General features: G+C 47.4%; 2 protein-coding genes across 2 annotated transcripts in view; both read left to right on the forward strand.

Moving 5' to 3' along the window:
- The window catches only part of MED26 (mediator complex subunit 26), a 37,029-nt gene extending 23,969 nt beyond the window's left edge, over nucleotides 1–13,060 (forward strand). Inside the window, exons 2-3 of the mRNA XM_004688644.2 lie at nucleotides 10,004–10,078; nucleotides 10,435–13,060. Of these exons, the coding sequence (XP_004688701.1) occupies nucleotides 10,004–10,078; nucleotides 10,435–12,087 (1,728 nt within the window). The 3' untranslated portion in view covers nucleotides 12,088–13,060. The remainder of the gene's footprint in view (nucleotides 1–10,003; nucleotides 10,079–10,434) is intronic.
- A 1,970-nt stretch (nucleotides 13,061–15,030) lies between these two features.
- The window catches only part of SLC35E1 (solute carrier family 35, member E1), a 16,434-nt gene continuing 5,154 nt past the window's right edge, over nucleotides 15,031–26,310 (forward strand). Inside the window, exons 1-4 of the mRNA XM_004688645.2 lie at nucleotides 15,031–15,473; nucleotides 15,797–15,867; nucleotides 17,959–18,096; nucleotides 19,047–19,172. Coding sequence (XP_004688702.1) covers nucleotides 15,071–15,473; nucleotides 15,797–15,867; nucleotides 17,959–18,096; nucleotides 19,047–19,172 — 738 coding nt within the window. The 5' untranslated portion in view covers nucleotides 15,031–15,070. The remainder of the gene's footprint in view (nucleotides 15,474–15,796; nucleotides 15,868–17,958; nucleotides 18,097–19,046; nucleotides 19,173–26,310) is intronic.

A 26,310-nucleotide genomic window follows, 5' to 3' on the forward strand; every position in this document is an offset into this window, starting at 1 on the left:
GTGTGTGTGTGTGTGTACACGTGCAAAGTTTTTTGTTTTCTTGTTTCAAATGACTGAAGTTCTAAGAACTGATGGTTTAGTGATGTCCGACAGCTGCCACCCTTTGAACAATTGTGTTCCAGGGCGCACAGGTTTTTGTATGCTGGTTGATTGGGGTAGAGAAAACACCACCAAGCTTGGTGGTCTTACAAGATCTTTGATTTAGCCCACCAGTGATACTTGGTCCTTGCTGGAGCTGAAGCAGAATTCTCTTAGGAACCCTAACTTTGGGCTTTGGAAGGGGATTGCCTTTTGAGCAGGAACTCTGGTAGTGGGTGAGGCCCAGGTCCTGGTAGCCTGGCAGGGGTTGAGGGGTGACACGTCTGCATCATACTGTGTTCACCTCCCAGTGTGATTCTGATATAGAGGTCTGAAGTACTGGCACATTTCCAGCTCCTGTGATGCTGGTGCTACTAAGTCCTATGCCACACCTGAGTGTAGTAAGGGGCTATTCCACCTTTTGGGAGGAAAGATCAGGGCTCAGTCTCTAGAGCTTTCTTCCTGTAGGAGAAAGTCACACAGAACCAGGAGGGAAATAAACTGTCATGTCAGGAGGATGGATTTGAGTGATAGCTTACACGACTATCAGGAGAGGACAGACTGCAGAGATTTCCTGGTCTTGCTTTTTGAGTCTGAGCAGTTTGCTCCCTCTCCTAGGTCTGCAGTTGAGGTATCAAGAAACCTTATAGGTAGACTGATGAGGCACAGGCTCTGAAGTTCAGCTGTAGGTCGCTAATGAGCATTTTACTTCACGATCTCTAAGATACTTTACCCTGCTTCAGCCACAGTACATCCCCTGAGGTCTGGTCTGGCTCTAAGCCAGGGATCACTCTTGCCAAGCCTGGTTAGAATGTTCAGTCAGTTCAGAACACAGGTGTTTGAGAGGGGGCATGCATAATGTCCCAGAAAGGAAAATAGATGGCTGCAGAGCCCAATCAGCCCCAAAGAAAGCAGTACATGTGGTTTTACTTCTGTTGTTTAGTCCTCGTGAGAATCCTGGGATACCTGGATTTGACAGTTCTTTTACTGAGAAGAAAAAGAACTTTCCACTTCATTTTCAACAAAGAAGCATCTCTTCTTTTTGCTCACTAACCCTCCTATTTTTTTCTTTTTAAGATTTATTTATTTATACATACAAGAACTGGAATACAGGCCAGAGGTGCAGGGGGTGAGAGGAGACAGAGTGGGAAGCAACGGGTGGGACAGGAGAGGTCTGCTACACTATGTGGGTCATCTCCTTGGTGAGGTATTGAACTCATGCTGCAGTGGCTGCTGATAGATTCATAGTGCTGCGCTTTAATCCCTCTAGCCACCAGGGAGGGCCCCTTCCTACTTCTTCTAGGACCTTGTTGCATCTGCATTTTTCTGACATAGTAGTTTTGTTTCCTTGAGGTATAATTGACATGCAGCAAACGATACTCATGTGAAGTACACAGTTTGATTTATCTTGACCTATAAATGTACTGGAGAAATCATCAGGTCTAGCTGCAGAAGTATCCTGTTGCCTCTTTGTAATCTTCCCTCCAGCCCACTTCTTTGCCCAGGCAACTTCTTGCCCTTTTTCTTTTGGTCACTATAGATCAATTTGCTTTTTCTGGATTGATTTTGTAAAATCATGCTGTTTTATTTTGATCTGGGCTTTCGGTTTTATTCAATTTATTTTGAAATTCATGCATATCGCGTGTGTCAGCATTTCATTTTATCCATTTGTGTTGGCGTGATTTGGGGCTGATAATCTCCAAAACATAAAACATCTTCTAGAGTGATTTTATCATTTTATTTGCCTACCAGCAGTGTGTGAATGAATTTTGTTGTTTTATATCTTGGTCAGCACTTGGTATGGTCAGCCTTTTTAATTTTAATCTTTCTCATGGGTTTGTAGTAATAGCACATTAATTTGCATCAGGTCAAGGAAGTTCTCTTTTATTCCAAGTTTACTTGAGAGTTTTTATCAGAAATAGGTGTGTGGTTTTATCAAACGTTTCTTCTACATACATCTACTGGAATGGGAATAAGACTTTCTACTTTTTGGTTGCTTAAGTGGCAGGTTACATTGATTTTCAATGTTATCTGTACCACTTGCCCTCTCCCACTCCTCCAGCCCACCATACACACAACACTTTCTTTCTGGTCTCCCTTTCTTTGATGTCTTCCTTCTTTGTGTGGACATACTTTTCATTGTCCTAAGTGTTGTCCTAAGTCATTGCCCTCCCTGAAGCCAGCTATCCTTTTCTGCTCATGCAGGCAAGAATGGGGTGACTGCATAGAATTATCAGGTCAGGTTAGTAGTGAACTTGTGGTTAGAAAAGTGGTATAATAGTTGTGGTCTCAGAGGAGGCCATGTATGGTGTGGCAGGAGACAGATGCCATGGCAGTAGGGCACTCACTACCTGTCCAACCCTCCAGTAACCTCAGATCTTGTACCTTTGTGAGGACCCTGAGATGATGAGTGCTTTTCCTGAAACCTTGAAGTTCACAGAGCAGGAGTATGTGAATGTGTTTCCTTGTGATCTGTGAGGTATGTCCTTGGTTGTTCTATCATGTGCTAAAAAGTAGCCCTTTTAGAGTTGCCATATCCAGAACTGCTACCCCAGCATATAGGCAGAGCCTCATGGTAGTGGTAGTGTTCCACTTGTTACTTCCATTTCCCTGCCTCTGCTGCTTCTGTGCTAGGTGCTCAGAAAAGCATTCGGTGACTTGGTGAGGGGGATTCTAGAAGGTCATTAATTGTCAGGATCCAACAGCACCGAGGGTGGCAGACTGGCAGCCTCCTGGCACTACACCAGTGTGTTGCTTGAAGGCATCCTCCGGCTGCCTAACTAGCCTGGCCTAGCTGGCATTAAGTCTCTCAAGGTCACAATCAGTGTACCATTGGTATCTATAGACTTGTGAAACATTCCCCTTGGCCCCCTGGCTCACACAGGAGGAGCTGGGCCCAAGCTGGCGGCTGGTCTTGCTTGTAATATGAATTGGCCCAGAGTTGGAGGCCATATCTATCTATCCCTCCTGCATCTTTGCTCAGCTTCACCATCTGACCCTGCGCTGTCAACTCTGCAACTGGGCCTTTTCAGTTAGAAGCACAGGAGTGTACCATATCACCTCGATGTTTACTTAACAGCCCCTTAGAGGTTGCTCCTATCAGCTCCTAAAATGCTGGCTTTGTTCTGATTTTAAATGGCCCCTATTTTGTGAGCTTGTGGGTAGAGTACTGTATGTTTCAGTCTTCTGCGGCTGATATGTTTACTGGATAGATAGAAATCCCTATCCATATGCTGTCTGTCATCATGTCTACTACCAGCCTGACCCTCTGTGAGCTTATCGGGCAGAAATTGAAAGCATTGGTTGACTCTGATTTTCCCGTTGTATCATAGAAGTAGTGAACCAATTCTAGATGACCTATTGACAGTTCTTGTGCTCTGAAAAAAGGGCCAAAGCATTACAAGAATTGGTTGTCCTATTGAGCAGATTTGGAGATCAGGATTCAAAGTTCCATAGTTTAGTGGGGGAGAGCTGCTGAAATTAAAGCGGGGGGGAGGGAGGGGAGAGGACCAGGTTGGGTGTAGTAGCTATGGAGAGACCGGTTCCCTCCCTTTTGCTCTCCTTATTGTCTGCAAACTTCTCTGACCCCTGCAACTTCTCTCAGTGCAAAATCCCCCAAGACAGCTGCTCTTACCCTGGGCGGCTTGTGAGATGTGCTCACAATGTGACCTCGGCTAGAGTTTCCTTCTTTGGGACTGAGTTGTGGCTGTAAGCTCATACTCCAGTGTATAAGTCAGAGCTGTGTGAGTGACTGTGGACGCCTTGAGGTATAGGTAGGCCCAGTGGTGAGAAAGTCCCTTTGTGCTTTTACAGTTGGTGAGCTTGGGCCACTGCAGATGGGACACAGCATGGCCCAGTGCCATTCTTCTACTGAGAAGCTGTGAATAAGACTTAGCTCTTGGTTGTAAGGCTCCCACAAAGCCCTGGTGGTAAGGTACCACAATCAGTGCACATTGGGATCTGCAGATTGTGCTACAAGATCTGTAGAGTGCTGAATGCTGGCATGGCATCTGTTCAGCAAGGTTGCAGGGCAGAGGAGGTTCTGGAGGCAGCACCTTCCAGAGCCAAGAGGCAGGATCAAACTCGGCTAACTTCCTTGCTCAGGTAGCTAGGGTGTGATGCAGGCTCTGCCTGCCAGGTTCTCTTGGCACAGTGGGGGTGAAGAGGGAGCATGCTACCTCTTGCACTGACTTGCTGCAGAGACAGTTTGAGTCACAGGACCACACCTGCCTGGGAACATGTGATGCTCATCAGAAGCAGGAAGACTTGTAGTGATTGCAGATGATTCCCTGGGACCAAATCACAGATAGGCACCTGCCCAGCAAGCCCCACTTTATTCACCATGTTTGTGCCCTCAACAGACAGGACTGAACACCTGCTGTGTGGCTGGCAGGATGACTAAGCCAGGGATGGCATTAGAATGCTCAGCACATTGAAAGACTCGCAGACTGCTTGCTTCTGTGTGCCATCTGTGGCATGTTTTGGTTTAGAAGGACAACTTGCTTACTGATGAACACTTCCAAAGTCTTTTAAGCTAAGTGGTCTTTGTAAATTCTTGCCTAGACCATTCTGCATTTAAAGAAAGAAGAAAAGATGACTTCCATAGCATTGATTTTTAAAGTGAACCCTAGGTCTTACCAGTGCTTTGCTGCTGACCTGAGCTGCTTTGAGCCCGTGGAGCAAGTGGTAATGGCTGCATTGCATAAAGTCAGGGTCATAGGCAGAAGGGCCAGGACTGCTCACTGCCATTCATGCTTGGTATGTGCTGTTTCTGGGATAGCCTGGCATGGAGCAGGCTCCAATGCCATCACTTACCAAGTGACTTGTAGCACATGAGAGTGTTGGGGGTGCCTGAAGCCCCTGCTGCAGTGAACTAAAGCTCTTGCTGTTATGTGTGTGTAAGTGTTAAGGGTGGGGGGATGATCTTCCTGACTCTAGGGCACCCCTGGGGAAAAGTTAAGGCTTGGAGACATTCTTACGGTGTTTTTGGCCATGTAGCCACTGGTCCTGTGTGGCTTCAAGGACCTCTTTGTAACTTATATACTTCCCTGCTATGACAAGAGTGCCAGTGTCACTCACCCAGTAAGGCCAAGTATGGTAGACAGGCCTTTGCCAGGTAAGTTTAAGGCCTTGTTCCACTGTCTTCTGGCTGCCTGAAGCTGTACTACCTTCCACATCTTCAGTTGATACAAAGTGGGGTTGGAGAATGAAAGGCAAGGCTTGGCCCCGGGACACATGAAAGGGGTGGTACTATGTACCTGGGGCAGGTACTAGCCCACTGCCCATCAGTGCCAGGAACCTCGGGGAATCCTGGATTTTCCACTTGGCCACCATGGCTGCGCATACCCAACTTACTTACAGAGAGGTTGGGAATTTCAAGTGAAATAGGACTCCCTGAAAGGGGGCAATGACAGAAGGACTCAGACTCCTGGGTGTCTTGGTTCCTTGTTTCACATTGGCTGGAAAACCCCCAGAGGTGCTTATTACTCAGGGCAAAGATTTACCTCCAGAAACCACTGATATAGGGGTAGAGTGAGGCTGCCCTAATGGGTTCACCCAACTGCACTGACCCTAATTCTGTATGCAGATCTGAAGCATAGAAACTTGTAATGACTACCAGTTATTTTTTTCTCGGTATGGTTGTACAGTGATTCTTCTACCTGCTTGTAGGCAGGTTTTCTAAGACAGTCTGGTCTCCTGGAGTCTGGAGAGGCCAGTGGTACAGATTTCAGAATGTGGTCATAAGGCAGCATGGCCAGCTTCCCATGGGGAGCAGCCTGAAGGAAGCGGCCCTGAGTAGCAGTGTTGTGTGTTTCAGAGTGATCATAGGATCAGAGCTCACAGATGTGCAGGTGTGTGCCTGATTTCCCCTCTTGGGTCTCCTGTCCAGGATCTGGAAAAACTCCATTTTGCCAGTGGTAACTGCTGGACCTGTATCTGGGACCACCTGACTTTTTGTCCCTTTCTTGATACCTCCATAACTGGGAAAGTATTTATTTCTGATAAAGAGGACAATTAGTACATGACAGTAACTGGACCAGGACCATCAGCGACTCATGGGAAGTGATTGGTAGAAAGAAGAGACTGTTCTTGGGCTCAATAACTGTTAAAGAAATATTAATCAATCTGCATTTATGGAAGGCCCTAATGAGAACATGAAAGGCTCCTGCACGCATATGTTTCTGGTGTAGATGTTCAGAGGAGGAAAGGATATACCTGTTCTGATCGAGGAGGTTGTGTGTGACCTGGGCAGCCAGCAGAACTGTCCAAATAGCTGCTTGAGGGCACATGAGCCCAGGCTCCCCTCACTCCTCACAGGAAAGGAGGGGATGTGTGGTTATACAGACAGGTATTCTGAGGGACCAGAAAGAGCAAAGACAGGTGTCTTTCATGGTCAGTGACTGAAGTGGCTAGTGATAGATTGTGTCGGCTAGTTCATGGCTCTGGTTCTGTTCTTCTTTCTGGCATTCTCCCTCCTTACATGTCTTCATTTGGATCCCCTAGAATTCCTATGGTGCCAGGGCCTTCGAGTTCTGGGAGCCTCCTTTCTGCAGGCATTCCTGAGACTCATCTACTGCCCTGCCTCAAGGGCTTTGTCATGGACTTTGCTGGCCTAGAACCTAGATGGGAGATCCTTTGGCCACATCAGACATTTTTATTAGGGGGTATGAGGTCTGCTTCTCCCACAGATGGATTAGTACAGTAGGATCCCCAAGGTCCTTAACAAGGCAGCCTGGTCGGGTGCCTGCCTGTCAAGTAGGAATAAGGGTCAGCTTCTGGTTCCTGACACCATAATGAATGCCTGGCTGGTGTTCCCTATATAGCATTCAATGCCCTCACCATAAGGGCCGATATGGAGTGGTAGGTGGTGGAGCAGGACAGAGTCAAAGGGATTAAGCCTTTAGCGCAGGGCAGTCTAGAGCTTCTAGGCAGTCAGGCCAGAAGAGGGAGGCAGAAGACACATTTTCTGCCAACCCAGAGCCCCAAACTTCCTCAGAGCTGTGTACACTCAGGAGCCAAGCCATGGAGATTCCAATGAGCACAGACCTTCCCCAAGCACTCCACTTCAAGATGATCTTGGATTGTGCTTTGGCCCGTGTGATGTCTGTTGTACCGGTCCCCAACTTTACCCAGGTGTTGTGCCTCCCCCTCTGGCAGTAGAACAGTGCCTACAGCACCTACTCAAGGACAAGGACACTCCGTGCCGCCAGGATTGCTCTGTGGGGATTGCTGGCTCAGGAGTGTGTGGGGACCCAAGGCTCTAAATATACCATGGTGAGGTCACTAGGGCAGAGACAGGCCACGTGGCAGGCCCAGGATCCCATTAGGCCAGCATCCCAGGGCTAGGGACAGGAAAGCAGGTGGCCTCACTGCTCCCGTGGGCCTGGCCTCACTGCCCCATCTCCTCCTACCCGAAATTCCTGCCCATGTCACATTAAAATAGAGGCACATGGGGCCCTTCCTGGTGGCACAGGAAGTAAGTAAAGCACAGCAGTAAGAAGCAAAAGCCACCTGCGCATGAGTTCGATTCCCGCCTGCGCCAGAGGTGACCACATGGCGTGGCAGACCTCTCCTGACCCGCCCGCTGCTCCCCTCGTCAGTGTACTTCGTTGATCTGCCTGTTCTGCTCCCCGCTCTGTCTCTGGTGAAGCCTCTCGCCGCCCCTGAGCCTCTGACCTGTACCCCACTTCTGTATGTGCAAATAAATAAATCTTTTTTAAAAAAAATAGAGGCACATGGAGGAAGGCCTACATGTCCTCTCAGATCCCTGCCCTGGCTCTGCTTGGAGTTGGTCTTTAGGGCCGTCTGGATGTTTGTGGAGACAGCCCTAAAAGAACATCACAGGCAAGTTTTTGTTGATAGAGGAGCAGATTTTGGTATATGTGTGCAGGGAACCCCGGGTGGGGAATCACTGTCTTGCTTCCAGGGGAGACACACTGAATGGGGTAACCCTGCAAGAGCATATCAAAGATTTGAGGGAACACGTGCTAGCAGAATGCCAGCATCAAGGATGTTTGTTTATGAACTCCAGAGCTTGGGGCCATGGCAGATGCAAGGTGTGGACCTAGACTATCCAGACTACACTCTGATGAAGAACAGAGACCCTTTCCTGGCTGGACCCTAACCCCACAACAGTGGAGCAGGAAACCACCTCTCAAAAGGAGGACAAACTACTGACACTTAGATCTCAAACAACGAGACAGCTAACCTCCTGATGTCTAAAATGTGTCATTTAAGCCTCTGGATTGTGGTCATTTGGGCAGTGACAAAACTAGTATCCCAGAGTGCTGGCGGGGGTTGTGGCATTAGTCCTACTGGTGGCAGTCACAGTCATGGCCTTGGGACTGACAGCCCTTTGAGCTACTGTGTGTTAGCCTGTTATACTGGTGCCCATTGTGATTATAACCTTGATTTCCCCTAGTGCAGTGCTGCACACATGGGAATCTCCCCCATTAGAAAGCTGGGCAAAGTGGGGAGGCCAGTGATATTGGGCCCTTATAATGTTAAAAGAGGGCAAGCAAGGTAGGATGATATTTTCTTTTCATGTGTGGTAAAGTGTATCCACAAGCTGATGTATATGTCCAAGCACAGACTTGGACATATAAGAAAAAAGTTGGAAGATACACAGACATGTCACAGTGACTAGGTGAAAGAGTCACCAGGGCCCTCTCAGGCATTAGGATTTGTATTGTGCCAGTAGGGAGGGGAGAGGTGATTCTTCCAGCACCTTAGACACATGTAAGTGCTGGGGCTGGAAACTGAAAGACCCATCCTTCAGATCTTTCACTGAGATACTTTTTCAATACTTTATACCAGGCTGAGGCTGCCCCTTCATCACTGCTATCTTGTATGAAGAAGTAGAGACTCTTAATTTTGATGAAGCCTGATGTTGGTTGTTCCCGCCCCGCAGGGGCCCCCCCCCCGGCCCATTATCGTTAGTGCTTTGGAGCTTTGTCTACTCCAAGTTTGCAAAGATGATATTATGTTTTGGATTTTTTTTTAAATAAGTCTGAGAGTTTGGGCTTTCATATTTAGTTCTGTGATTCATTTTTGATGAACATTGATGTATGTACTACTACTTGGTGTAAATTATATCACGCAGTATATATTTTCTGTGGCCTCAATGCTGTAGTTTGAATTTCACCTTGTTGGAGCACTGGACCCAAGATTTGCTCATATCTGTTGCTGTTGAAATTTTTTGGCCTGTTCCTTCCTCTCTTGGAAGACTTGGGTGTCCCGTTGACCACCTGACCTTATGCTATCACCTCTCTGTAAAACGATAATAGTATCTCTCCACTGGGTTATTGGTGATTATTACACATGATGGTGAGGGATGGAAACATGCATTGTCACCCAGTATGGCTCATGTTGACCTTCACCTGACAAAGTCCATTGCCCCAAGAGCTGACTGAGCTCCATCCAGTATTACCAGCTACTGTCAGCACACCTGCCAGGTAGGGGTGTTTCTGGGTGTGCACTGTGGGGGTCTGCTTTTCCTAATCACTAGGATGAGTACCATGCTGTGGTTAGTTTGCCCAGTTGGCCTGTTGGTGTCTCTGGGCTATGATCCAGACACCAGTCCTCAGCGCCTGAAGTACCTGTCTTCTTTCTACTGTGTGACTTTTTTTCATTATCAGATACTGTGAACAGAACTGATTAGGTTATGACATATTCATCTTTTAAGTTTGGTACTTTTTGACAAATCCTTTAGCCCACCCATTTCTTATAATAAGGCAGAGCAGAATATATCTCCTATATCCAGAGCAGACCATGTTTCATAAATGTCCTTAGTTGCAGTTGGCAGTCACACACATGGGTGGTAAACTGCACACCGTGCACTAGAGGAAGTGAGCAGGAGGGAGAGGCTGGAGCAGGCTGAGGTGGGAGAATGGCAAGGGTCTAATATGTCACTTTTGTTTTGCAGATCCGGAACATGGTGGCGGTGCTGGAAGTCATCTCCAGCCTGGAGAAATACCCTATTACCAAAGAGGCACTGGAGGTTAGTGTGTGGGGGAACTGTCAGAACTGGGAAGCTTTAGTTTATCTAAATTACTTTCTCTTGCAGGAGCCTGGCATGTTTGTGGGAGAAGGGAGTGGATAAGTGTGTCCATGCAGGTAACAGTGAGTGACCATGGCCCAGGGTCCACTGTTGCCTTTGCCACAGAATGTTTCTATCAAAGAGTCCTTGCAAGTTGCCTTGGTAGTATGGTGCTTCTGAAAAGGCTGCCCTTGGTCCCAGGAATCTAATGCCTGAAGATGAGATTTGAAAATTTGGATGCCATATAGCACCCTAGAACCCCATAGATTTTATTTCTGGGCTCAGTGTCAGTGATCTCTCTCTGTCTCTGGTTGTAGGAGACACGACTTGGGAAGCTCATCAACGATGTGCGCAAGAAAACGAAGAATGAAGAACTTGCCAAGCGGGCCAAAAAGCTGCTGCGGAGCTGGCAGAAGCTTATTGAGCCTGTGCACCAAAGTGAGATGGCACTGCGAGGCTTAGCAGGCACTGCTGGCTCAGCCAATGGGGGCGCGCACAACTGCCGGCCAGAAGCAGGGCCAGCTGGCACACCCAAGAGCATCCATGACCTGAAGAACCGCAATGACATCCAGCGGCTGCCTGGGCAGCGACTGGACAGGCTGGGCAGCCGCAAACGCCGAGGGGACCAGCGTGATCTTGGCCACCCTGGACCACCGCCTAAGGTCTCCAAATCGAGCCATGACTCCCTGGTACCTAACTCATCCCCCCTCCCCACCAATGGGATCAGCGGGAGCCCAGAGAGTTGTCCTGGCCCCTTGGACTGCAGTGGGCACTTGGGCCCTGAGGGCAGCCGCCTGGAACCAGGTGAGAATGATAAGCATGGTGGCAAGATCCCTGTTAACGCTGTGCGACCGCACACCAGCTCCCCAGGCCTAAGCAAGCCTCCGGGTCCCTGCTTGCAGACAAAGGCTGCGGTGCTGCAGCAGCTGGACAGGGTGGATGAGACTCCTGGCCCCCCATATCCCAAGGGGCCACCTCGTTGCTCTTTTAGTCCCCGGAACTCACGGCACGAGGGTTCCTTTGCCCGGCAGCGGAGCCCTTACACACCCAAGGGCTCTGTGCCCAGCCCCTCACCACGGCCCCAGTCGCTCGATGCCACACAGGTGCCATCACCACTTCCGCTGGCTCAACCATCTACACCCCCTGTACGGCGGCTTGAGTTGCTGCCCAGCACAGAGAGCCCAGTGCGCTGGCTGGAGCAACCTGAGGGCCACCAGCGGCTCACAGGAATAACCTTGAAGGCAGGACTCTGCTTGACCGAGCCCCTCCTGACCCGTGCAGGCTTCTCCCCAGACTCCTCCCGGGCAGACAGTGATGCTGCCTCTTCTGGTGGCTCGGACAGCAAAAAAAAGAAGAGGTACCGGCCTCGGGACTACACAGTAAACTTGGATGGGCAGGTGGCTGAGGCAGGTGTCAAGCCTGTCCGGTTAAAAGAACGGAAGCTCACCTTTGACCCCATGACGAGACAGATCAAACCTCTGACCCAGAAAGAGCCAGTGCAGGCTGACAGCCCTGTGCACACGGAACAGCCCAGGACAGAGCTGGACAAACCTGAGGCCAAGGCCAGCCTTCAGAGTCCTTTTGAACAGACGAACTGGAAGGAGCTGTCGCGAAATGAGATCATCCAGTCCTACCTGAGCCGGCAAAGCAGCCTGCTCTCATCGTCGGGTGCACAGACCCCGGGCGCTCATCACTTCATGTCTGAGTACCTGAAGCAGGAGGAGAGCACCCGGCGCGGGACCAGGCAGCCACATGTGTTGGTGCCGCATGACCCGCCTACTGACCTCCCAGGGCTAACCCGGGAGGTCTCACAGGACGATCTGAACCGAATCCAGGCCCACCAGTGGCCTGGAGTAAACGGTTGTCAGGACACACAGGGTAACTGGTATGACTGGACACAGTGCATATCGCTCGACCCGCATGGCGATGACGGGCGGTTGAACATTCTGCCTTATGTCTGCTTGGACTGACCGGCTCTCGGCCTCCAAGTGTATTCCCACCTTGCAATTAGCCATGGCAGGTGGGTGAGCGGGCGGGTGGGCAGGGCCCAGCTGCCTCAGGTGGTTGGGAATCCGGCCTAGGCAGGAGGGAGGGGACTGGGTCTCCAGGTCTCTCTGAGCTCTTCCCTCAAAATTCTCCTTCTTTTGTGAAATGCTGCTACCAGTTTACTAACAAAATTGCAAAGGAAGGATCGCGTGGAAGGAAGGCCGGCAAAATGAGTTTAGAACTCTATAGCAAACCAGCTATAAAAAGCGTTGATCCCCACCCAGAAGAGGTGTGGACACCCCAGCACCCACATGCTGGGACCCCAGTTGCAGGCAGGCACAGAAAACCTGTGGGAGGTCACCTTGAACATGGCAGCAGAGGCACGCGTCTCATCTGTGTGCAGTTTCTGTTTCTCAATCTGGGCTGAAGCAGGGGGCATGCTGCCGCCTGTTTGTAGCCCACATGGCATTGGGCAGGCCAGCTGGCCAGCCGGTTTAACCCTTACTCCACGGGCATCCACACATTTGTATTTGGTTTCAGTTAAAGCCCAGTTTTTAAAGCAATGCTGCAAAAATTTAAGTTTTCGACAGTTTATTTTATCCTCTTCTTTCCATCTGACCACAAGCCAAATAATCCCCTCTCCCTTTTTTCCCCCCTTTCCTGCACTTATCTAGAAAAGGTCACCTTTCTAGAGCCCCCTCCCCAAAACATAAAAGTAACTGCGGGTGCTACTGGTGTGTGAGCTGTACTGTTGGCAAGAGGAGACCTGTCTGTACGCTGGAAACACTCATAACCATTCCTTTAGATTCGTTTGCCTTATGGTTATTTGTCATAAACGCGATTTGCAAAAACAAGGAGCCTTAGTGAATGTACAGTACCTAGACTTCTGTGTTCTCAGGACGCGGAAGGAAGCAACTTTGCTATTTGGTCCAGTAAGTGGACATCTTGTGATATAAATGTGGAAATAAAAAAACCCATTTGCACAAATCAGTCTGAATAATTTCTAAGTTGGTCCTTTACAACCAGATTAGCCCCTTCTGAAAGATTCTGTATTATCCAAGAAGGCTTGGATCCCCCATGGAAGCAAAGCCACATATAGGCACATATGTCTTCTTAGTGAAATTGATCTTCACCTGCCTTCATTAATTCATTGAGGGCCACATGATGTCTCTGTCCCTGTGCCTTTCTCGGTTTCCTGCTAACTTTGGGTGAACTATTGAGTGGGCCACATCAAAAATACTTTGTCTCTATGCATACCTCACCTGCCACAAACAATCCTTCCAGTCAGCCTCCGTGGTTCAGCTCTCAGTGACTCTCCTATCTCCCAAATATTCGTAGTTCTGATATTTGGCTGTGGCTAATTTTAAATAGAGCTTTCCCCCCTACACTATAGGGGAAGTCTCATTTCTTCCCCTTGTCCCTGAAAGTAAAGGATGGTTTTCTAGAATGTTTTCTTTCCATGCTGGGATAGGTCATCTTGCCTATATATACTTAAATTCATTAATAAGGAGACTAGCTACCCCTTAAGAGTGACAACTCCCCTGGGCAAGCCACGGGATTCAGAGACTGTAGCCTTAATGTAGGACTTCCCCACTTCAAGAAAGGCTAGTAGATGACGTGGCTTTGAGGACTGTGGACCTGCCATCTACCCGTTGTGTGGCCTGGGGACAATCGGCCCCTTGGGAGGTGCAGAATGAAGAAGACTAAGTTAAATCATGTCAGTAGAACTGTACCTGCTATGCAGTATCTAGTAACTTTCCTAACTTCACTGTCCTGTTTGCTCACATGTAATGTAGGTAATAAGATACTCTGGCCAGCCATGACGACATGCATTTGGGTGTCCAAGTGACATTTTTTGAGCCTTGGAGGAAAGTTGAGGCTATTAGTATATAGCAGCAGGCCAGCATCCTGTGAACATCCTTTCTCTGAGGTGAGCTTTGGGGCAAGAGGTTGCTCTCAACACTTACAGGCCGGGAACATTTGTGGAGTGTACAGTGCCCCAGGGGACTGAGGCCACTTGTCTGAGAACACAGGTTAAGATGATTTCTCTCCAACATTTTGGGAACCAAGCTAGGTTGCCACTCTAATTTGGTGTGTAAGGTCATGTAAAAGGGAACTTTTAACATACTAACATAGACACTCAAACCCCCACGCCCCCAAGATTAGACGCACAGGATATTAAATTCGGTTAAGTAATGTAAGATCTCGCTGAAAATACTATATATATATATATTTTTTTTTTTTTTTAAATTAAGTACCACTGTTTTACATCCTTTTTACTAGGATTTCTCCAAGTGTGGTCACCGTAGCTCCGTGGGCATCAGCAGCCGGCTGGACACTGCCACTTCTTTGCAGAGTCCAAAGAGGGTGCCATGGCTGGGGTTCCCAAATTGTCCGGGGGGACTGAGTCAAATAGCGTCCCTTTTCTGGACTTAGGTGTGTCCTCCGTGAAACTGCACACGGCGTTCCCAGAACGAGTTTCGGGCCGCCGCTCTGGCTGGCCCCTGGATGGGAAACTGCTCGCTGCCCGTTTGCTAAATCAGCCTGTGGGGAGGCTTCGCACAATTTTGAGTCTCTTCCCGAAAGCTCTGGTCATTTACCTTCGGCCGCCCTCAGGAATCTGGTTGTCGGGTGCCGGTGTGGCGTGTAACTGGCGAGTTTGACCGCGTATGCGGGGTAGATTGCCAGTTTGGTAGATGAGTGCCCAAGTACTATATAACCCACTAGACTCCCGAATCCCCACCCTCCGCTTCCGCGATAGACTCCGCCTCCCGGAAGCTCACCCGATGGTGGGCGGGACCTATCCTTGCTACGTGATGGATGGCGCGTCGGTCGGCGCGCGGCGGTGACGCTTCGCAGCGTCAGCCAATAAGAAGCGGTGTCGACCGGCGTGCCCGCCCCGCGCGGCCCCGCCCCCGCCCGGCGTCTGGCCGTCGGACGGGCGGGAAGAAGCGGCCCTACGGCAGGATGGCGGCGGCTGCGGGTGCTGGGGGCCCGGGGACAGCGGGCGGTGGCGGGGCGCGCGAAGGCGCGCGGGTGGCCGCCTTGTGTCTGCTGTGGTACGCGCTGAGCGCGGGCGGCAACGTAGTCAACAAGGTGATTCTGAGCGCCTTCCCGTTCCCCGTGACCGTGTCGCTGTGCCACATCCTGGCGCTCTGCGCGGGGCTGCCACCGCTACTGCGCGCCTGGCGCGTGCCTCCCGCGCCTCCGGTGTCGGGCGCCGGGCCCAGCCAGCACCAGTCTCCCGGCCCCCTACTTCCGCCGCGCTTCTACCCTCGCTATGTGCTTCCACTCGCCTTCGGCAAGTACTTCGCATCCGTGTCTGCGCACGTCAGCATCTGGAAGGTCCCCGTGTCCTACGCTCACACCGGTGGGTGCCGGGCCGCGCAGCCCGGGGCTTCGGCGCTCGGGTAGGAGTGCACCGGCGGGAGTGCGTCCGAAAGACGCTGTGGGTTGCGCTGACTTTTAGCGGGGGAGGGGCACACACAAGGGTCTTGGGGAGTGGCGGCTTTTGGAAGAGACCTGAAAACTGAGCTGGGCGCATCACAACTGTGGGGGTGAAGCGAGGGGGAACTCTCACTTAAAGAAGAGGGCTGGAGAGGTTGGAGAGTCTGCCAGAGCCCTTCCACTCCGCGGTAGAGTTGTACCGGCTCCCAGGCAGGATCCCTGAGTGCCCTTTACCTTTCTTTGCAGTCAAGGCCACCATGCCCATCTGGGTGGTCCTCCTGTCCCGGATCATCATGAAAGAGAAACAGAGTACCAAGGTAACCCCAGGAGGGCTCTGGGCAGGTGCTTCTGAAAGATTGTTGCCTAGGTGGTGACGTGGTCCAGGCCACTTGGCTTCCTGTTTAATAAGGAAGTTAGTTTAGAAGTCCCTGGTGGCCCTTTTGCTGTTGATGTTGTGGACTCACCCTGGGGACAGTAGTGTGTGTGTTGTGTGCCCCTTTGTTATCTCTACTATGTGGTCTCAGCAAACTTTTCAAGTCCAGCTTTCCCTGCCTGGGCTTACTGGCCATGATCCCATCATGGGCAGGCATCTGTAAGCCCCTCCAGTATGATCAGGGATGAAACTTCTGACTCCTTGCTGGAATGGGATTCTGACAGATTCTTCTAGAGATAGTGGTCATGTTGGGGTCTTCTGGGGTCAGAAGTGAAATACTTGTCAAGGGACTCTGATTTGAGCAAAACCTAGCAAGCTCTTACACATTAAAAAAGGCAAGGATTGTAATTATCTGGGAATGGAACCAAAAACAGCATACAGAGCCCAGGGCTGCCTAAGAAAGATGCTTTGGCACAATCCAGGGTCTGTTCAGGATGCCAAGCCGGGTATTTCCTGACTTGGGGTGAGAGAATCTGTGGCTTCAGGCAGAGACAGCCCTGCTCTGTGTCTTTGAGTAGACATGGGTGTCCTGCTGCCCCAGGTGGTTATGCTGGATGGAGTGCCTCTATTCTACATCATCAGTTTCAGGCATTTTATATTTTATGTAACTTGGAGTGGCCATGCCCTTGATCAGCTTGTAGAAATTAGGCCACCTTGGTCTGATTTTTTTTTTTCCGCCAGCCTATCTTTATCCTGAAAGACCTAGGTTATGCTCTGCAGCCTGTTCCCAGTGATGTCAGGTGTAACTTGCCTGGCCAGGGGACAGTTGCCCAGGTGGTCCACATCACCTGCTATCGCATTGTGTTTGTCAGGTTTACCCATTGTATAGGACATGACTAGAGCAAGGAGGCGAGCCTTCCACAGTGGGGAAGAGACTAGGAACAGCCTAGATGGGAGACTTAGTGTGGCTCTACTTTGTGAGGCAGATAAGGCAGGGAATCATTCCTGGACTCTGGGGGAAAGACAGGACATTAGACTCTCATGACAGTGATGGCAGCTGGTGGTAGGGAGGGGGAACTGGGTTCCTCCGGTCCAGAGTCCTTGCTTTGTCCCCAGGGAAGCACGGGGGAGAGGGTCCCTACCTCCTTCTAAAATTCCATTAGTGCTGTAAAAGTAGCCTTTTGACTGCTAGACATCAGGAATGGATCCCATTTTTCCAAATTAGAGTCATTACCCACCCAAGCCATTTCATGTACCAGTCCTGGAAAGGTGCACCTTTCAGAAAGGCACCTATGTTTGCACTGAGCCCTGTTTGTTCAGCCAGCAGGTAGGGGTGCCAGCTGTATACCAGCACCAGGATGGAGTGGTGAACAGAATTTTCTCTAAAGGAGTTCAGGGCTCAGTGACATATTGTGCAGATTTGGGGCAGGTCAGAGTGCTATAGCAGGGATATGCAGCAGAGGAACCTACAGGTCTGATGCGAAGTGCCTCCCAGGATGTTCTCATGAGTGGTGTGTAAACTGAAACCTTCGGGGGAGGAGGGGCCTTCAAACCACATGGCAGGGACATAGACTTAGACGCAGATGTTGGGGAGTATATCACAGCCAGAAGTGTCTGCTTGTTATAAGAGCCCCAATAAGCAGCATCCAGCCAACTTCTAAGGATAGGGATTCTTGGGTCCAGCCTCTCCCAGGATTGGGAGGTAGGAGGTTTCAGACCCAGCATCTCCAAGAATCGGGGTTTCAGACCTAACTTATGATCAGGAGTTTCAGACCAGCCTCTTCCAGGATCAGGGGATATCCACACTGGTGCATTGGATATCCAGTGGCCGTGGGGCTGATCTGTTATGATCAGTCCCTATTTGTGGGGCTCTTAGTAGGGATGATGGTGTGGGGGTAGGATACTACCAATTATATGGGGAGGGATTGGTAGTGTGTCCCCTTGGTGAGGGAGAAGACAGCATTGGAGGCTTCCCTGTAGGTCTGCGTTTGGGCTACCCGATTTGACCCCAGCCATCCCTCTTGCCTTGTTGCAGGTGTATTTGTCACTCATCCCCATCATCAGTGGTGTCCTACTGGCCACTGTTACCGAGTTATCCTTCGACATGTGGGGGCTTGTCAGTGCCCTCGCTGCCACACTGTGCTTCTCCCTGCAGAATATTTTCTCTAAAAAGGTATGTGGGCAGTATATGTGGGGTGCATGTGGCATTAAGGGTGTGCAGGTGACACTTGAAAAAGTAGGGATTTCTTCAGTCTTAGAACAAAAAAATTCCTGTTGCCCTTCTGCTGGTTTTCTGTTATTTGTTTTTTATTTGTAGTTTATTTTCTACTATAGAGGTAACTTACATGCAATGTGAAGAAATACAGAAAAACTCAGTGGGGAAAACAAAATTAGTTGAGCACTTACTGCATGCCAGGGACATTAATGGGTGCTGGAGATGAAGAATCAGAAACATGCCAGAGATTTCTGCTCTACTGGGTAAAGTCACTGCACTGTCCCTAGAGGGACTTTTTCCTGCACAATTTTTAGAGTTGTAATATTACAAATATATTCTTAAGTTTTGCTGCTTTGTTCCAGTATTATTGTAACACAGCATTCTCCCTTATCATTGGTAATATCGCTCTTAACTCCTAAACTAATTATACTTTTTTTCAGGCATCACAATTAATGCAATCAGTTCCCCAGTTATAAACACAGGTTGTTCCCAAGTGTTTGTTCAAAGTAATATAGTAATAAAAATCTTTGGCATAATGCTTTCCTCTTTGTGGGAAAGTATAGACTTATAGTTTTGGGGTACAGGCCTCATTATATTTTGCCTAGTTATATTTCAGAAGAGCTGTGTATCAATTCAGACTTAGACCAGTAGACTTTTAGGGGACTTGTTTCAGTACAACTTCCCTGGCCTTGAGTGTTGCTGTGCAGTTTTTTGTTCATTTGATTTTTTTCATTCCTTCATGCCTGAGCCCTCATGCTTGTTTCAGGAACAGGCATTATCATCGTGGGTGACCTGCAGGTTAGGCAGTCAAGGTTAATGTACAGTTACTGCATTTGGAGCCTTGGTAATTAGAACCCTTCCTGCCACTTATATTTTCTGTCACTTTTTAAAGAGGCTTCTTTCTTCAGGTATTGAGAGACTCTCGGATCCACCATCTCCGGTTGCTGAACATCTTGGGCTGTCATGCCGTCTTCTTTATGATCCCCACGTGGGTCCTGGTAGACCTCTCGGCCTTCTTGGTCAGCAGTGACCTGGTGAGTTGGGCAGCAGTGAAAACACACCCTCTTCTTGCCTGGCTCCTTTCTGTGGACTTTGGGGTGTCCCAGCCCTTTGAACACTCAGTCTTTTGTCATGACTCATACTGTGGCTAGTTGCGGAAGTAAGTTGGTTTACTTTGTATTTCCTTTTCGGGTGCACTAGATCCTCAGCTGATGGTTGTGGCATTAAGGAAAAAAATACCAACATAGGACTCCCTCTTTGCCAGTCCAATTTGGATCTTAATTCAACTTATTAAAAATAGGGTTTACACCACTGGATTCTGTCTTTGGTGTCATTTTGTGCATATTTCCATGCACTGCCAAGTCTCCACTGCTCCCCATGCACAGGAGAGTCCCACCCAGCTGTAGGACCAGCTTCCTTGCTAGAAATGAATGTAACTGACGGCAGGGGGAAGGAGACTGATCATTAGTTCTTCCAGACTAGAGAGGGGAACTTAGGAGGTTCTCCGATAGGGTAGTTTCTTTCAACATTGACTCCTTGTGACATTGATGAAAAGAAACAAACTGCAGCCTATGTTTTTATGAAATAATGTTATTCAAGTACCTCCTTTCCTTTTTGAAGAAGCTGTGGTGTTAACTGAGACTGAAGTGTCCATTAGGGCTTACTTAACGAGGCCATCCAGATTCTCAACATTGTTCCCTGATGCCTTGCTCCCCCTGTGGAAGTCATGGAGCATCTCTTTATTTTTCACTCAAGTAGACTGGCTGTTTCCTGACTTCCCTTCTGTGGTCCTTAGCTATATTATTTCTGTGTAGAACTTTCTGTAATCAGTCAGGACTAGTTTGTTATCTTGAAGTATAGTTTATGATTGGCAGTTTAATACTTCTCCTTCCTCTTAATTATCAACTTTCAGAGTCAAGAGCTTTAAATGTTAATTGGTAAGTTGAGGTGATTTTGTTTTGTTTTTTAGGGAGGTAGCAGGGGGGTGAAGAGGAAGCAAGACTTCTTTGAATAAATCTTAAATTGTTTGGCTTTGGAAGTAAAAAGTTTGAAATATTCAGTACAGAAAATTTTATTTTTCAGCATCATTGTAAGCTCATGTTTGTCATTAGTATACATTCTTATCCACATTATCCTGTCTTGGCTGGTGGACATTTTCTTACCAGCTCCCTGACCTTCAACGCCCATACCAGACTTTGGATCTGCAGGGTGCCCACTCGCATTTTGTGCATACTCCAGGCCTGCCATCTGTCACTCCTGTGGGAACTTCAATTGCTTTAGTGGAGAGAGGTGTCCAGAGACACAGCCTGAGTGCCGAGTGCATGCTGCTTTGAGCTTGTCATTGCTTTTAGGACTTTGCAGTGAAGAATCTATTGGAGGCAGCAGGAAAGAGTTCATACTGATGTTCCAATCCCAATTTAACATTGTAAGATACTTTTCTGCTTTAATTTTTAAAAAATTTATCTTCCTTGGAATATTACTTGTGAACATTATTCTACTGTACAAATGTGTACAAAGTTACTTCAGAGAGAGAGTCTCTGGGGATAGCTTTAGGTTGTGCACTGAGGGAAGTTTAAGATTTCTTCTCAGATTTATTTGTCCTCTTTGTTTTCTTGCCACCACTGAATGTGTCAGACTTTTATATTTCCCAAACCAAACAATATGATAAGTTACAGCCAAAGAAATCTGACTTGAATCCCTTAACCTCCACCCTAAACCTCTTTCCTTCATAGGTAGCCATTTTTACACTTTATGTGCATTTCTTTCCCCAAATATAAACAGATCTCCTTACACAAAAAGTAACCTTTTAGATATTTAGAAAAAGTGCCTTGCTCTTTTTACTCAGTTTTATGTCCTGGTGATAACTTCATATTGACATGTAAGGTCTAGTTATTTCTTTGATTGGCTGCTGTTTCTTATATGTAAGATGTTTTTAAAATTTCCTTTCAGTGATTGCCCTTTTTGTAACCTTTTTTAAATTTTTCATTGACATCATGTTTTTTTTCCCTCAATGGGGCCCTTACATGTTTGATCAGCAGCCCTAGGAGCAAGTGGTATTCAGCACCGCTGCAGCATGGACGTGGAATTCCCACCTCTCAGGGCTCCTCTCTGTCAGTGTCTTCCACAGAGACGCTGAGTAAATTAGCTCAGACCTGAGCTGTACTCTGCGGTGGGAGTGAGGATCCAGTAGGACACCAGCTGGGGTCTGCTGTTTGCCACGTTACCAAATCAGAGACTGCAGGGGGTGGTTCTTGGGCGGTTGGACATTTCTGCTGTCCACAGCTCAGCTGAAGCCAGGTGGAGAGGCCAGAACAGGTGGCCTGATTCTAAAGCTTGGACAAAATGCGTGAAATGGCTATTTGGGAAATGAAAAGTAAGAGGTGGGTGGCCAACAGGCTGAGGGAGAAGGCCAGAATCTGAGTATTGCTGACCAGTGCTGAGTCAGTCTTTCTTTTGCCTCCTTACCTGTAGCTTGACCCGGAAAGAAGTAGTGGGCACTGACTGAGAACAGAGCAAGGAGCCCTCTACTGTGGCTCAGGGACTAAGAAAGGGGATTGCAGCCTTTCAGAGAGTGAGGGAAGTCCCCTACTGGGTTTTTCTGTTTACTTTGTTACCTTCATTCTCTTGTGTCCCAGGACTTTGGCAATCCTGTGGTGATTGTGCAGGACAGGTAGCAAGAGCACCGAGGCACCTGAGATGCAGAGGAGGTGCACCCTCCTACATTCAAAAGATGGTATCAGCCCCTGCTGCTTGTCTTTCTTTATCTGCCACATGTTGGCCCTCGATGGAGGTCAGTCTGCTGAAGGACACAGCAGAGTGGGGTAATTTAGCCCCAGCCTTCTGAGAACGGGAACAGGGAGCCCTAGGAGACCAGAAAGTACCAAGATGATCATGGAGAGGAAGAAACTAGGGAACATGACTTCACCCATGTTGTGACTATTTAGAATCTCTTCCTGAATAGCATTCCAAAAATGCTGAAGACTGAAACTTGGGGCTTAGATTGATCACATGGTAAATGTGCCCACAGGACACAGACACGTTCCACTGAGAGAGCTCTGTACACAATTGACTCTACAGCCACAACCCACAGAAAACTGGTCAGTTTTGTCAGAATCCAGCTGTGTGGGCTAAAACAAAATATCAACATTCTTCAAATGGATTTAAACAGACCTGCAGTCTTACAATACTCTGAATATCAAGGATATGATATAAAATCACATGGCATGTGAAGAACAGGAAAAATTCAAGTCATGGGAGAAGATAGGCAACAGATACCAGAACCAAAGTGACAGATTTTGGGGATGGATTATCAGACACAGCACTGTTTATGGTCATGCTCCTGAAAGTCAGGGTGAACATTTTGGAGACAAGTGAAAAGAATAGAATTAAGATGAAACAAATGGGAACTTTAGAATGGAAGAAATAGTCACTTAAGGACTTACTGAAGGGGTCCAAGAACAGAATGGAGATCATAGAGGAAGGCACCAACAACTTAAAATTAAGTCAATAGGAAGGATCCAGATTGGGAGGGGAAAATGATGAAAAGACAAGTGCTTCTGGGAAAACAGCAATTTGGATGACTTTGGATTTCTTGAGAAACCAGAATGCCATAAATAGCATTTTTGCAGTTGTAAAACTGTCAATCTGGAGTTCTAGAACCAATAAATGTAGTCTTCAGAATCAGTAAAACTACAGAAATCAGCAAGGAAAATCATTCAACTTGATATATAATTTTATACTCATAGAAAATGCTACCTAATAAGAGCAGAATAAGCATTCTTTTCAGGTACAGATGGAGCATTCACTCACCAGGATAGACAATGCTCTGTTCCATAAAACCTTAATAAATTTAAAATGAATTAAATATACAAAGCATATTCTCTAATGGCTTTAAAAGTCAGTAACAAAATCTCTGTACACTTGGAAATTAAACAGCAAATTTCTAAATGATCCATGAGCTCAAGAAGTCTCAAGGTAACTAGAAGATATTTTCAACTGAAGTAAGACAAAAAAATAAAAGAGTGAGAAAGACACTACAGTTACCAGGAATGAAAGGAGTATCACTACAGCTGACATAAGTTCAACAACAAAGATGACATAGATCAATTTTCATAAATCCTAAGACACCAAAACTCACCTAGTCACTTGAAATAGATTGCCTGAAAGGCCCTACAGCTATTAAATTGAATTCATAGCTTAAAACCTTTTAAAAAGAAATCATCACGCCCAGATGGTTTCACTGAACATTTCTATACTTTTTAAAAGAAACTGAACCAATTCTTCAAAATATCCCCAGTAAGCAGAAGAAAAACTTAAAAAAAAAAGACCAACATCCTGTATGAAATCAGAGGCAGAAGCACTTAGCTAGATACCAGCAGATCAAAATCAGCAGTGTATAAAGTATAGCTCCATGAAAATGTGGGGTTTAAATCAAGAATGCATTTGATTGAACATTTGAAAGACAGTCAGTGTAACCTACTTTAACTGTGTAATGAAGTTAAACACATAGTCATATTAACTGTACAAATCACAGAATCCAACATCCATGCATTCATAATTTTTAAAAAGATTTATTTATGCAAGAACTGAGGTATAGGCCAGAGGTGTGGGGGGTGGAGTGGGGTGAGAGTATTCACCAGAGACAGAGTGGGGAGCAAAACAGGCAGATGTACTGAAACACATTGCTGAAGGGAACAGTGGGTGCAACAGAAGAGGTGTGCTGCACTAGGTGGGTCACCTCCCTGGCTGGGGCTTAAATGCATGCTACAGTGGCTGGTGGTCACTTGACAGTGCTCTTTCTTTAACCCTGTGTCATTCATTCAGGGAGGCCCATTCATGATTTTTTCAAACCAACAAATTAGAAAAAGGAGGGAGCTGGCTCCTCTAAGCCACAGGATTTATAGCTAAAGTGATGATGAAAGGTTGAAGACTTAATCGTAAATTCAGGAATAAGACAAGGATCTTGACATGTCGTGCATACCTGCACCTGGTTCTTGCATGCAAAACATAGCATTCCACATCATAGCCAGTGCAATAAGGTAATAAATACAGATTTAAAAAGAAATGAAATCCTTCTTAAACAAAATCTTGTTTCTAGAGATTTAATTTTAAAATTAAGTTTTCTTCTCTGGCAAACCAATAATGAAAAAGTTGAGATACACTAACGTATGATCCATGTTTTTGTATGTGTGGAAATACAGTTATGCATTGCTTAACACTGGGATATGCTCTCATTTGACCGTTAAGCAGTCATTGGACATCACAGAGATCACACAATAAGATTGTACAGCCTATAAGGCAGGGAGGCTGTGTGGGGCCACGGTTGGCTGTGTAATCTGTTGGCAGAAATCTCATTAAGAAATGCATAACTTGAATGTATCTGTATTCATATTTCTATACTTATATATATAATATGCATATGTACTTTTAATACAGATAAACTTAGAAAATTCACGTAGGAATAGGAATAGCCAAAGTTTGAAAAAGAAAAATAAAATTGGGGTAGCCGCATTTCTTAAATTTAAGTCTTGGCATGTCGAAACAATGTAATATTGGTGAAGGAAGAGACACATAAATCAGTGAAACAGATTATAGAGTTTGAAACTAAACTCATGCAACAATGGATAATTAATCTGACAGTTGCAGAGACAATTTGATGGAGAAAAAGTAATCTCTTTAACAAATAGTCTTGGAACACTTAACATCAGTATGCAAACAACTGAGCACTGATTTAAAACCTGATCCATTATGTAAAACTTATTTCCTAATACACTGTAGACTGAAGTTGAAGCACTAAAGTGAATTAAAAAAAAAAAAAAACAACCAAGCCCATAAGGAAAAACTGGTTTTAAAAAAATTTTTTTTGTCAAAATTATAAACTGTTCTGTGAAGACACCACTAGTACGTAAATGCAAAAACAAGCCGCAGACTTAGAGGACATAACTTGCAACTGACACAGATAATCTGCATTCAATATAAGACTATTAAAATGTGGCCCTCCATGGTGTTGCAGCAGGTTAAAGCACAGCACTGTGAAGCTAAAGCCACTTCAGCATGAGTTCGATCCCCGCCTGCCCTGGAGGTGACCACATGGCGTGGCAGACCTCTCCTGGCCCGTCCAATGCTCCCCTTAGCAATGTAGTTCGATGATCTGCCTGTTCTGCTCCCCACTCTGTCTCTGGTGAATCCTCTCACCACCCCTGAGCCTCTGGCCTGTACCCTACCTAGTTCTATGTGCACACATAAATACATTTCTTTTTTCTTTTTTTTTTTTAAGATTTATTTGTGCATATAGAACTGGGGTACAGGCTAGAGGCTCAGGGGCAGCGAGAGGCTTCACCAGAGACAGAGTGGGGAACAGAACAGGCAGATCCACGAAGTACACTGCTGAGGGGAGCAGCGGGCGGGTCAGGAGAGGTCTGCCAGCCATGTGGTCACCTCCGGGACAGGCGGGAATCGAACTCACACGGAAGCGGCTTTAGATTCTCAGTGTTGTGCTTTAACCCGCTGCGCCACCAGGAAGGGTCACATTTCTTAAAAATAAATAAAAATGTGCAAAGGAGACTTGAATAGATGCTTCACCATTGAGATTGTACTGATGACATGTTGATTGACCCATGAAATATGTTCTTTGTGGGCCCTCCCTGGTGGCACCAGACACAGCATTATGAAGCTCTCTGCAGCCACTGTAGCAGCAAGTTTGATCCCTGGCCCTGGAGATGACCCACAAGCCATGGCAGACCTCTTGACCCACCCTCTGCTCCCTTCAGCTGTGTACTTCAGTAGATTTGCCTGTTTCCCTGCTCTGCCTCTGGTGAATCCTTATACCCCTCCCCCCGGTACCTCTGGCTTGTGCCCCAGTTCTTGTATGCATAAATAAATAATTCTTTAAAAAAAAAATATGTTCGGGCCCTCCCTGGTGGCGCAGCAAGTTAAAGCACAGCACTGAGAATCTAAAGCCGCTTCTGCATGAGTTCGATTCCAGCCTGCCCCGGAGGTGACCACATGGTGTGGCAGACCTCTCCTGGCCCGTCCAATGCTCCCCTTAGCAATGTCGTTCGTTGATCTGCCTGTTCTGCTCCCCACTCTGTCTCTGGTGAGGCCTCTCGCCGCCCCTGAGCCTCTGGCCTGTACCCCAGAAGACCAACATCCTGTATGAAATCAGAGGCAGAA

Source organism: Condylura cristata, unplaced genomic scaffold (genome assembly GCF_000260355.1).
Source record: "Condylura cristata isolate star-nosed mole 26May11 unplaced genomic scaffold, ConCri1.0 scaffold00024, whole genome shotgun sequence".
NCBI lineage: Eukaryota > Metazoa > Chordata > Mammalia > Eulipotyphla > Talpidae > Condylura > Condylura cristata.